This window comes from Callionymus lyra, chromosome 2, assembly GCF_982586985.1.
Source record: "Callionymus lyra chromosome 2, fCalLyr1.hap1.1, whole genome shotgun sequence".
In the NCBI taxonomy this organism is placed as follows: Eukaryota; Metazoa; Chordata; class Actinopteri; order Syngnathiformes; family Callionymidae; genus Callionymus; species Callionymus lyra.
In genome coordinates, this window is record NC_141819.1 from 32,346,574 (window position 1) to 32,359,770 (window position 13,197).

General features: G+C 36.4%; 1 protein-coding gene across 2 annotated transcripts; it reads left to right on the top strand.

Moving 5' to 3' along the window:
* The first annotated feature begins 2,222 nt into the window (after nucleotides 1-2,222).
* On the top strand, nucleotides 2,223-7,740 carry fam174c (family with sequence similarity 174 member C). Of its 2 annotated transcripts, XM_087784754.1 has the most exons (3): nucleotides 2,224-2,633; nucleotides 5,472-5,594; nucleotides 6,328-7,740. In XM_087784754.1, the coding sequence occupies exons 1-3, from the start codon at nucleotides 2,362-2,364 to the stop codon at nucleotides 6,329-6,331; spliced, it is 399 nt and encodes a 132-aa protein (XP_087640880.1). In that variant the 5' UTR covers nucleotides 2,224-2,361; the 3' UTR covers nucleotides 6,332-7,740. The 2 variants fall into 2 exon arrangements, with proteins under 2 accessions (XP_087640881.1, XP_087640880.1); XM_087784755.1 differs by lacking the exon at nucleotides 6,328-7,740 and having other exon boundaries at nucleotides 2,223-2,633; nucleotides 5,472-5,598.
* Nucleotides 7,741-13,197: the final 5,457 nt, after the last annotated feature.

The window sequence follows — 13,197 nt, forward strand, 5'->3', positions numbered from 1 at the left end:
CCAGCGTTTATATCAGTACGCAGGTCAAATTGGATTAATCCCACACATGAAAGAGAAGCGTCGTGCGCATCAGTTTAACAGCTCCAAGCGGCAGCGGTGGGATTAAACGCGTTAAATCCTCTGAAGAAAACATCAGGACGGACAAGAGGGAGACACAGAAGACGCAGCGACTATCAAGCAGGATTAGAAGTGAAACCTGAGAAGCTGCCAAGATGAGATTTGTAAATCATATAATATTCATGTGAGGTTCTGTGCACCGTTGTGACCGTGACAAACTGCAACATGAGACTCACGCAGGTTGCTGAGGAGGGCCTTGGTCTACAGTGTGTACGTATACGACATATATATGTGGAATGAACAGAAATATATGTGCATAAAAGGGTTTATATGTGTGTCTATGAGGTATGTCTTTTCAAGTTTTTATGTGGCATGTATATCAGATTTAAATCATGTGTGAGGTTTAAACATGTGTGAGGTTTAAACATGTACAGTATACTGTTCACCTGCTTACTAGTCAAATGTTTCCAAAGGTCGGATCTTTGCAGAAAGGTTTTTTAATACATACATTATGTACCAACATGTTTGTGTACAATGCTTATAATCTGTGAAGAGCATTTGTGTGAAAATTATCTGTTGTGTAAGGTACAATTTATGTGTTAAATGTGTCACATAAATGTGTGATAGATTTAATGTGATGTAACATTTCATATAAGAGAGTTTTATATGTATGTGTGAAGGTTTATGTGTCTGCATGAGAGGTTTTATATGACTGAGGGTTCAAAGACTGTGTGTGTGTTTGTGTGTGTCTCTGTGTGTGCGTGTGTGTGTGTGCAGACACGTCTTGTAACAAGTTTGAAAATATGTGTGTCAAACGGTGTGTTGTTCGTATGTCACATATTTGTGTGTCATGTATACGTGTGCAACGTGACAGGTAAAATGTGTCATGAATGTGTGTTAATGGTTAACTTTTGACAGTTGATATCTATGGAATGTGCTGAGGGTTCAAGCATGGTTGATAGGGAAGTTCAATTGATTGATTCTGAGATAGAAACATCATTTGAGGACATATATATAATATAATAAATCTGAGGATGAAGTTGTCCTTGTTTTTCATTTATGGGAAGCAATGCGTGTGCTTTGTTCAAAAGACAATTTCTATGGCACAACTGCACCACTTAAGCTCCCAGTTGTACAGCAAACTAGTTGTTTGTTGGGGGTTATTTCATTTTCCAATTCTACTCGCAAGACAAATATAATTTCACTTACATGTTCTTGTTTTATGACTTAAAAACTGAAAATACAGAAAATGGACAACCATGACATAATTTAATGAATAAATTAGGTTAGGTTAGGTAGAACTTTATTGATGACTTTATTGAATTTAATTTTTTGTTTTTTTCCAAATTATCCACAGCAAATACAGCAATTTTTCATATAAAATAATCAAAATAAAATAAGAACAAAGAGAAATAAAGACAAAGAACAATATAATACAACCTAAGTCTAAAGATAAAGAACATAGATCAAAGAAAAATAACAAAGACAAAGGATACAAAGATTAACATAGAAAAAAGATTATGTAAAAATTAAATTAAATTAAAATTCAATTCAATAAATAAAAACATTTAAATATACTTCCAAATACATGTACATTCCAAGTACAATGCAAGCGATTTATATAGACATCTGAAACAACAGAATAGAGATTTATAAAAAAAAAAATATTGAAAAAAAAAGAAATCACGACGTTAAGAAATTAAAAGAAATAAAAACATTTTAAATATACTTCAAAATACAATGCAAATTATTGTGCATAATTATTTTTTTAGAGTGAACAGTTTGCAAGTTTACTCTTCGTGTTTTAAGTACTTTGGTAAGAAAAATAAATTATTCTGAAATGGATTAAATCTAGGATTCACCACTAAATATTTTTGTACCTTTATATTGTACCTTTAAAAAAGGAAACACTTGAATCACCGGTTAAACGGCTGTAATATTTAAACGAAGGCTATCGATCGTTACTAATTTCATTATTTAGCACAACCGACTCCTTGTTTGATCGTCTAACAATAGATTTGCTCTTATTTAAGATCAGAAACAAGAACATATGAAAAAATAAACCATTATATTTGAGTCGCAGGCGTGAACTTTGAACCTGTAAGACAAGACTCGGGCGAAAAAAAAGCCACGTCTTTGGTGACGTCACGGATCGACAACAAGAACTTCCTAGTTTAGGATTTAGTTTATGTCAACAAAGCTCGCTGGCGGGTTAAAGTGACGTGGACGTGTCGCGGTCTCAGATCCACCGCAGAAACCCCGCTTCAAACATTTATTTCGTCTACATTTAAAAAAGAAAGAAACATGAGACTTTCCAGAGTGTTCCCGGTGCTTGTCGTCACGATCTGCTGGTTCCTGGCGGCGGCGGAGGATGTCGTCGTGAAGCCGACGCTCGGCGCCGGAGCTGCGGTTCTTAAACCCAACTCCACCGAGACCAACTCGACCAGAAGCGACACCAAGCACCGAAGTCTGTTCAACAGCCTGAACGTGGACAGCTCCATGATCCAGAGGGCCCTGTACGTGCTCATCGGCATCACTGTCATCGGAGTCCTTTACTTCCTCATCCGAGCCGTGCGGTGAGAACATCATGGAGCTGCTGCTACACACAATAACACTACACAATCTGCTTCTAAACTACACAATCTGCTTCTAAACTACACAATCGGTTTCTAAACTACACAATCTGTTTCTAAACTACACAATCTGCTTCTAAACTACACGATCTGATGTACTTCACACCACACTGTGTTCCTCAGGACAACAACTTTAGTGTGATCTGTTCCACAACACACTATCGATAAAGTTTTATCCAAGCGAGTCTAACTAAAATAAAGTAACTAGTAAAGTAACTTTGTTAGAAAATGGAGACTCTCTGAACTTCAGTGTTTATTTGTTTCAAATATGTGCTGCTATTCGGTTTGAACCTTCTTTAGAATAAATATGTATTACATTCAGAACAATATGTCATAGATCGTTTAAACTCTAAAGTCACGAGGCTTAACTTTATTGGTGTAAACACTAATAGTGAAAAGAAACTGTCTTACTATTACTATTTATTAAAAAACATTTCTTATTCAGTGCATTTTATTGTATTATTATTATTGTTGTTATGAGTTTATTGTCATCATTATTTTAGTGTGGTTTTATTGTGTTTATTGTGTGTATTGTTATTTCCTTTATTCATTTTTGTTTTGGTGTTTATTTTTAATATGTGTAATGTATGTCTTAGTATGTGTTTGTATCATTGATTTTGTGAGCTGCTTTGATAACTTCCCCTATGTTGATGATTAACAAAGGCACAACTTATCGTATCATAATAACACATGACATATGAATTAACATGTTAACAGTTAGACCTAGTTTCTTTTTTTAAATACATAAATACTATATTATATATAATATATTTTGAGACAATACATTGTCTAATTTACCACAAACCCTCATTGAAGTGACTAATGGTTCGGTTTTTCTTTTGCTTTTTTTATGTATCATTTTATTTAGTTATTTCATTCTGTACTGAAACCGCAAATAATTCATATGTTGTGTTTACAACACTAGTTTATGATCCTGTTTAATTATTTGATTAAAAAAAAAGAAGAAAATCACATTTTTAGACACAAACTCCATTTAAAAAATCTTGAACAAAGGTGCTATTATTTCTATAAAAGAGGTGAAAACGCTAAACTCAACTGTGTGTACCTAAGGAAATAGAAAAAACTTTAAAAATCACACGTACTTCTGACTTTGCCTCTGTTTGTCAGCTGCTGCTGGCAGCGTTGACTGTGGGCTCCACGTGTTTATCAGTCACGGGTCTATCAGTTCAATCTTGATTCAAATCGAGAGCAACTCAACTCAATTTCACAATCAGCTGCTGACATTTCACTCGTTTGTTACACAACGAGGACACTCATGATTATTTGTGTGTCTGTTGAGAATCACGCATTCAGCCTTTGTGTTCATGTCTTATGTCAAGTGACAGACCTTGTGATGCGTTTCTACTTCTTTACGCTCTTGTGTCCTTGTTTACTTAACTGTGTCCACTTCTGTCGATTGTGTGCTTTTTGTGTTATGCAAGCAAGAGTTGTGTGATCGTGTATGCGTTTATGTACTTAGGTAAGTGTTATAGGGATACACTTAGATATTTTGTTTTTTTTAACCATGTCAGTATTCAAAAGCACTGTATCAGTTTTTTTAGATTTTAATTAAACATTTAGGCTTTATGATCATATTTTATTTTTATCATAGTTATTAAACGGTTTATATTGATGTGTGTTTAGAAAAGCTATAGCTGTTTGTTCATTTTTGCTAGATGCAGCAAGCCCTACACTGCTAAATAATCAGTGAAATCCTGCGAGATCCCGGGGATGACTGAGGATGAGAGGATACATTCAACTCCATCCGCTTTTAATGCCGATATTTGGAAATATTTTGGTTTCAAAACAAATTAAAAGTTACTACTTCATCATGCCATGTGTAAATTCTGCTACACAAGTCAAGTACTAGAAATATATATTTTTTCCTACAGTATCACAATATACTGTATTGTTGTCCCTGTATCATGATATGTATTGTATTGTCAGATTCTTGCCAATACACAGCCCTACAGAATAGGTCTCTCTAAAATAATTTTATAATTTATTTTATAACTTGTGTACCTAGATGTGACTAATGTGTTTGTAATACTTTGGATTACTTTATGTATTGACATTGTTTTTACAGAGAATACATTGGCTCTTAAGAAGTTGGGACTAAGATGATGATTTTGCTGCTGAAAGATATCCTTAACATTCGTTCATTTTCAATTTAATAAAAAAAAAAAATGATCGAAAGTACTGATATTTTTCATCACTTGGTTCAAACTAAAAGTCAGCTGATTTCTTTTAAGTCACAATCTGTTTCTCCTGATCCACACTGGTGTTCGAAGTACACTAGTTCCTCACACACACTTCTATGAAGCTGACTAAGATGTCTTTAACAGAGTCAACATGTACTTGATGTAAAAACAAATCAAATAAAAATACATATATTAACAGACGCCACCTTAAGTGCACTAACAATTGGCTTATGCTATTAAAGTCTAACTTTGTTTCATTTAGTGCGGAAACCTTTTAAAAACACACACTGTTACAAATGGAATATACATGTTGTGTACATCTTTCGTGCAGTCTACGTAGCATTTGTATTTATTAAGCAAATGTATTCAGATTTGAGTTTTGTATGAGTGTCTGAAAATGTTATTAATATCCTGCCTTTATGCTTCTGTGTGTATGAAATTATAACTTCTGTGCATGTGTGTGTTGATATATTTTATTTTGTGTCGCTTTATTGTCGCTCCTGTCTTTCTTTGTAGACGTGTGAGTCTAAACTAGTGTGCGACCCTGTGCTTGTGTTCATGTCTGTCTGGTGTATTTCAGATTGAAGAAGCCCGTCCAGAGGAAGAAGTACGGACTTCTGTCCAACTACGAAGACTCGGTGGAGATGATGGGAGTGGAGAGCGACGAGGACGACACGCTTTACGAGGCGCGCAGCCTTCGCAGGTAGGAACGAAGAAAGAATGTCATCTCAGGCGGAGATTAATAAACAAACTTTTTTAATTAATAAACAACCAGTAAAATCTTTCACATTCTTCTCTCTTTACCTGTCCAACCCGTCTGTCCATCAATAACTTTGTCTCCAAACTTCTGAACAATAAAGTCCATGTGATGCCCAGCATGGTGGTTTGGTTAATGTCCAGTGAAACATGTCCTACATGGATTTTTTTTTTTTAAATCCTCATTAGATTAAGCCCTAGATTTCCACATATTGACTCTCTACTCACTTCAGACCCCCTACAAGATTTACTTTTAGGCTGTGTTGCTACACAACACAAATACAAAAAACCACAGAGTCAAAATGACCAGTATCGACTGGAATTTAAAATGATCATGAAGGGCACACAAACAGTTTTATCTTTCTATGGTCTGATAAGCACGTTGTTCTACTTCTACTATTTATTGTTATATCTTTGTCTCATTCATAAAATATGTTATACAATTGTAGTTATTAATAGTTAATACAGTTATCATTTGTATGTTTGATATGTTTAGAAGTTTTTCCATTTGTCATTTTTAAAAAACAAGATTCATATTTTCCTCCATACGAATGTCACTGTAAACAATTGAATCCAATAGTAATGACTAGTTCATGACGTAATGATCCAAGACAATGTTTTAAAGTGTGTAACTGTCCCTTTAAATAATCTGTATTTGACAAACTGATGTCTCTGCTCAGATGAGTCCAGTCTCCAGCACCCGAGTGACCACATGCTGTCCACACAAGGTCCATTATCGATGAGTGGTTTTGAAACCCGAAGGACCAAAGTTCTGGAACCTGAATGCCAAAGCTGCTCAAGTCTGAGCGGGATAAGATATGTTTTCCACATTGACGATTGTTTGTGTCTCTTTCCGACACATTTTTTTTGGTTTGTTTCCTTGCTTCGGACTTGGATCCTTTTTCAACCTGTGCCGAGACTACTGCGACGAGCCTCACATCCTGCTTCTGGACAAACATCCTGTGAGGAGGAAGAGCTTTGACTCCTGCCTGTTCAAACCGTCTTCACCCAGAAATCAAACAGTAGAACTTGTGCACATAAAGACTTCATCTCCCAAGATGCATTGCTGCTGGAACTTTTGGAATTTTGCTCTTTTTTTTCCCATTTGTATTTTCTCATGCAGCAAAGCATCATGGGTAATGCAGTGTGACGGTGGAGACTGCTCATGACCTTCATTAATGACCAGATGGCGACTAATATTTGTGGCAGCTGAGTCACTTTAGAGTCTTGACGCTCATAAATGTTCGACAACAACTAAATATAAACATCTCTTGTGTGGTGAGGATTTGTAAACAAACAGCCAAATATAATTCCATCGAATAATGAAGTAAATTAAAACAAATTAACGTTAACAACTGCAGATGATGGCTTTGTTTTATTTTTTGTTCTATTTTTGAAAATTTGTATTTAAATTATTTAAAATCATGTTTATGTTTCTTAAGTTTTTCTCTATAAAAATGACCAAACTTTCCTCCACACATTCTACCGTATGTTTTCTGCCGCCTCTACTTTACTGGGATCACGGTTCTAAATTCTTACTTCGGACAAGGAGGTCCTTTCCTTGCCTTGGTTCACTTATTTAAAAGTACATTTTCATTCCATTTAAAGGCTTGGTTTGGCTCTGTTTAGATTCTACTTTGGATTCTGGTGCGAATCTCGTATGGATAAAGGAAAGTTTCATGGCTTCGTCAGTGACTTGTATGGCTAATAACTGCTTCACCTCATGTGCTACGCTTTGCAGAAGTGACATCAATACAGCCACACACATGTGGCAGTGGTAAAAAAGAAAAGAAAAAGTTGCTCATACAAAAACTGTTTTGCCAATGAAATCTCGAGTTAAGAAAACGATATATATTTTTATCATCTATTCTGGATCTGATATTTTTGACAGAGCTGTTGTTTGAAGTGCTTCAAGACTGTGATATTAGAATCAATTGGAACTTCTCTGTGGTGACATGACACTTTTGAAGTGATGTATTTTTCTCTTTGAATCGTGAATGACGTCGCTGTCTTTGTTGCTCGTCTTTTGTATGTTTTTGCTTTGAAAGACAAAGTATTTTTTGTATGACAGTAAAGTTTTGTGGTTGATAACACGTATATGTTTTATTCTGGTGCCATTTAAACATGAACAAGTACTAAACTTGCACAAGTGGAATCATTATCTTCAGACTGGGGAAAAAAAGGTTAAATCTAAACCGCTTGTCGAAATAGTGTTCTACAACAGAGATGCAGTATCGCTCACTGGCCGCTGGGTGTCGACATTTCTTCAGCACATCTACAAGAGGAAGAGTTGGAGTTACGCACAGCAGATATACGAACACACACACACAAACACAAACACACACCCCAAGCAATGTGTGGACGGACTTACATATTTATACACTCGTGTCACTTGAACAAAAACAGTCACGTGAATTAATTTTAAAACCTGCATTCATACATAAATGTAAACACACTGACAGAAAATATACATTCAGAGACTCACACATGCATAAAGTCACAAAAACACACAAACTAATTCTCTCCAACAAGCTCAAAATTCAAGTTGATCGACAACACGTCACACATATCGTTACGCATACACAAGGTTATATACACAGAGATTCATAAATAATTGCACACATAGTAACACAAATACATAAGTTGAACATGTTTTTTGCAAGACAAAACAAAAGCTACACATCCATTAATACTTAAAAAAACATTCACGTCACATATAAAATTGCATGACAGTGCATGACAAAGAAATGAGGCACACATGCACATAAATAAAAAACATCTTGACACAAATACATAAATAAACGAGTGATGCTGACCATCACACATGAACAGAAAGTCTAACTTTAGCTTTACACACACACATACATACTGTACATACACAACGTTGAACAAACATTCTAAAACAAAAAAAACGAGTTTAATTGCGTATATTATGTCAAGTTTTTGCACCTAATTGTATTAGATAATTTGAGTGCCGTACAAACTGATAAAATGTATTACTTTTGAAATAACCAAATACAATAATTTCCAAAACTTGATATAATAAATCATATTAAACTCATTTTATTATATATAACATGATCAAACAAACACAGAGTTAATTAAATAATAACACATTCATAAAGAAGTGGAGCTGAGATAATTATTTTATTATATTGATCCAGATCTATTCAGGAAAGAATGAGGGATGGTCATGTGATGAACTGATCAGCGATCATTTCCTTGTGATAGATCAATCCAGCGGTGTGAGCAGCAGCACAGTGTGTTCCCACAGTTCCCCTGGTATCACTCATGGTGCTGATAAGAAGTTTATAGGCTCCGCGGGGCGTGTCCGTCCTTCTAACAAGCCAATGATGAGTGGGCGTGAACCTGATGACTGATTAGAGTCTCAGCCAATCATTGGACTGTAGGAGACATCAACAAGTCCCAGAGGAGAGATGAGGCTCCTTCAATGAGTGTGTGTCTGTGTGGGTGTGTGTGTGTGTGTGTGTGTGTGTGTGTGTGTGTATGTGTGTGTGTGTGTGTACGTGTGTGTGTCACTATGTTCTTTAATAGTTTAGAATCTGATTTGTGTGATTTTATTGTGTCTGTTTATCTCCCTGCTATTCTGTTCCCTTGTTTTCTGGTCATCAGTCCAACCATCAACATTTATCACTGGAACCCTTTCAATGGACACTGACCACTGCGGCCTTGGATTTCCAGACAAAAACGATAGTTTTAGGCAAAAAAAGCACTGTGTATGCAATGTATAGTTGTGTGTGTATGAACGTCTATGTTTATATGTGTGTGTGTTGTCTGTGTGCGTGTGTATGAACGTGTGTGTTTATATGTGTGTTGTGTGTGTATGAATGTGTTTGTTTATATGTGTGTGTTGTCTGTGTGTGTATGTAAGCGTGTCTCTGTATATGTATAGGTGTCTGTGAGTGTATGAACGTGTGTGTGTGTGTGTGTGTGTGTGTGTGTGTGTGTGTGTGTGTGTGTGTGTGTGTGTGTGTGTGTGTGTGTGTGTGTGTGTGTGTGTGTGTGTGTGTGTGTGTATGAACATGTGTGTTTGTGTTGTCTACGTGTGTATGCAAGTGTGTTTGTGTATGTATGTACACATGTGTGTGTGTCTGTGTGTTTGTGCATGTATGTGTGCGTGCAAAAGCTGGTTCAATGACCAGGTGTTGCTGTACTTGATTGACCAGCAAACTCACCTGATCTGAAGCCCATAGAGAATGTGTGAGTTATTGTCAAGAGGAGGATGAGACACCAGACCCAACAATGACATGAAGGCTGCTGTCAAAGCAACCTGGGCTTCCATCACACCTGAGCAGTGCCACGCGCTGATGGCTTCTATGCCACGCTGCATTGATGCAGTAATTCATGCAAAAATAAGCGCAACCAAGTATTGAGTACATGGAAATCAAAATACTTTTCAGAAGCCTGACATTTCTGTTTAAAATATCCTTTTTATTCATTGTTATTATGTGATATTCTAATTTTCTGAGACACTGTATTTTGAGTTTTCATTATCTATAAGCCACAATCATCAACATTTCAAGAAATAAATGTTGGAAATGTTTCACTCTTTGTGTAATGAATCTATATAATATAAAGGTTTCACATTCTGAAATGAGACAAAAAAACTTTGAACTTTTTCATGATATTCTAATGTTTTGAGATGTACCTGTATGTATGTGTGTGTTTGTAGATGTGTGTCTATGTTTGTATGTGTGTGTGTTCATCCTGTCGAGTTTTCCTCAGAGCAACCTCCCTAGTGAGGTGTTTGATTAGGGGGGAGCCCAGGGACAGACCCAGGACTCACAGGAGAGATGATGTCTCTGGAACTGCTGTGTAGGACTCAATGTACTTTCTTGCAGTTTGAGTTCCAGAGACACATGATTTATGCAGAAACACACACAGTGATGTACACACACTGACACACACCTGTCATCGCAAAGCAGCAGCTGTCACACACCTGCCACTCACCTCAGCATAAATACATAGTAATAGACCATTTTATTGATCACTAGGTTTTTTGAACACGTATGACCACAAGTCAGAAGTCAAGCACTTTCAGACAGAGCCAGTGGAGACAAGAGGAAGTTCAGCAGCGTTGGGTTTAAATTGTACCAACTCGGGAACAACTGCCTTTAAATAAATCGGTTAACGGTTTTCACACACATCACAAAGATATTTTTCACAAAAATAAATCTACTTTTTACGTCAACATCTGCTCCAGAGGGCGACATGAGCGATCAAACAAACAATTTAGCCACAAAATAATTCTGACAGAACACAACTTTTAATAACCCCGTTATCTAAGGGTCAAGGTGACCCGAAATCCCAAAAACAAATATTTTCGAGGTATCCCTTGTGTTGTCTCTGGGTTAGGGTGAACGACCTCCACCACTGCATATGTACTTCTGGAAGCCAGGGAGGTCGTCCTTCGGGTCACCTTGACCCTAAGATTAAACAAAGGGTTTCCATTACACCTGAAGTCTAAATACAATAAAAACCTCAAATACAGTCACCAGAATTAATACAATGACAATATTATAAATGGTGTAAAACTATCTTAATATCTGTTTATCGAAAAATATATAGATCTAGATCGAAATATATCACAATATCACAAAAGTAAAACTTTTTTCAATAGAAAAATCATTATGACACTTATTTTTCTGTTACAGTATTCATGCAACCTTATTGTGAAGTTATTTTAGTGATACCAGGAGCTGCTTTTATTTGTGGTCATTCGAAGAGCTGAATATTGATTTTTAGGAACATATCCTGCATCAATGAATGTCCTTTAGGAGCAGGATTTAGTCTGAAGTGGTATGCTTGCCATAACATTATGACCACCTTGCCAGAATTGTTCTTTGCTTGAATATAGTTTTTGTTTGGTTGTTAAAAGGCTGCAAGTGTTCCAGTGATAAAGGTTGATGGCTGGACTGATGACAAGAAAGCAGAAAAGCAGGGAGATAACCAGAGACAATAAAATGGTTTTGAAACCGGTCAGGAAGACACACACTAATTGAAGGACGCTTCATCTCTCCTCTGGGACCTGTTGCTGTTGTCAGGACCTCTCTCTCCGCGCCGTGTGATTGGTCGAGGCTCTTATCAGTCATCAGCTCCACGCCCACTCATCATTGGCTTGTTAGAAAGACGGCCACGCCCCCTCCTGCTCGCAGACCTGTTATCAGCACCATGTGTGGCGCAGAGGTGTTCCTGACAGACCTGACTGTGGGAACTCATCCTGCTGATGCTCACACAGATGATTGATCTCCTCACTGAGGAGCCAGAAATTAAAAATCCATTCTGGAATATGAGATATCGACCCTCGCATCAGAGCTGCAGCCGAGATGGGAAAATACTATAAATATTACCTGCCGACAGAAAAACTGTTCTCAGTTATGTACGATACTTGCAAAAGAGACGTTTTTTCAGCAATACTTTGAAGTTTGTTCCACAACGTTCCTCAAAACGTGGGACAAAAGATAATAGGGATATTGATGTCCCAGCTAGTCTGGGTTAAAGACAGGGACCAACAACAACCAAAAACAAATACAGACAACTTAAAAGTACTACAAATTGTGAATTTATCTTTAATGTTGTACTTGCATTTTAACTCCTCTGTATTAGCCCATCTTAGCTTAGTCAGAGCTATTACTGTCCATTTTAAACTACAATTATACTTTTTACTTGGGTAAAAATGTAATGAGTATTAGATCATTAGATACTCAGTATTTTTACTTGGACAATTTTTCAATTATATTAGTACCCAAGTAATAATGTCATCAACAAGTCATCATTTTTTGTATCGATGCAATGACTACTACTGTTGAAATAAAACCATTCTGCTCACTTTCCTGTTTCTCCAATATAAACTTTAGTTTATTGGCCCGAAAAACTAAAGTCTAGCAAATAAATTAGTTTACAACTTGTATTAAGGCGATAGAAACCTGACTGTAACAAGTGCTAGCTAGCTTGAGTCTGCTAGTCAGCTAGCATTAGCTTTCAACCCAAAGCTAGCTTAAACAGAATGTTTTTGTTTTTGTTTTTGCCATAATATTTCTGGACTAAACTTCACTAATGAAGTTTGAATAATTTTCATCTTGTTCTGATGGTATCTGACTTTTTCAAGCCAAATTCATTCACTGTTAGTTCACAACAGAGTACATAGTTCAGTGAAAAAGCAGTACTCTTTAAACCAGGCGTGAAATGTATTGAAGTGAGGTGTGAGAGATTACAACGAAATCAGACATAATTCATGATTTTACATTCATTTATTTCATCCCAAATCAAATTTAGAAAGAGGTAACGATCATAAAAAAAGCACCAAAGGTCCTTCAATAAGGACCAGATCTGGTTACAGATTCTTCTGCTACGACGGCAGAGCTTTGAGACTCACACGGATGTTGAGCGTCAGCAACACAAGGACACTCGTCTACATGTGAATATCACACGTCTGTCAGAGAGACACACACTCCAGCACAAGTGGAGTTAGATCAACATGAAAACTCAAGATTCTTGAAATTTAAAAATTAGCATTCATCATTTTGAGG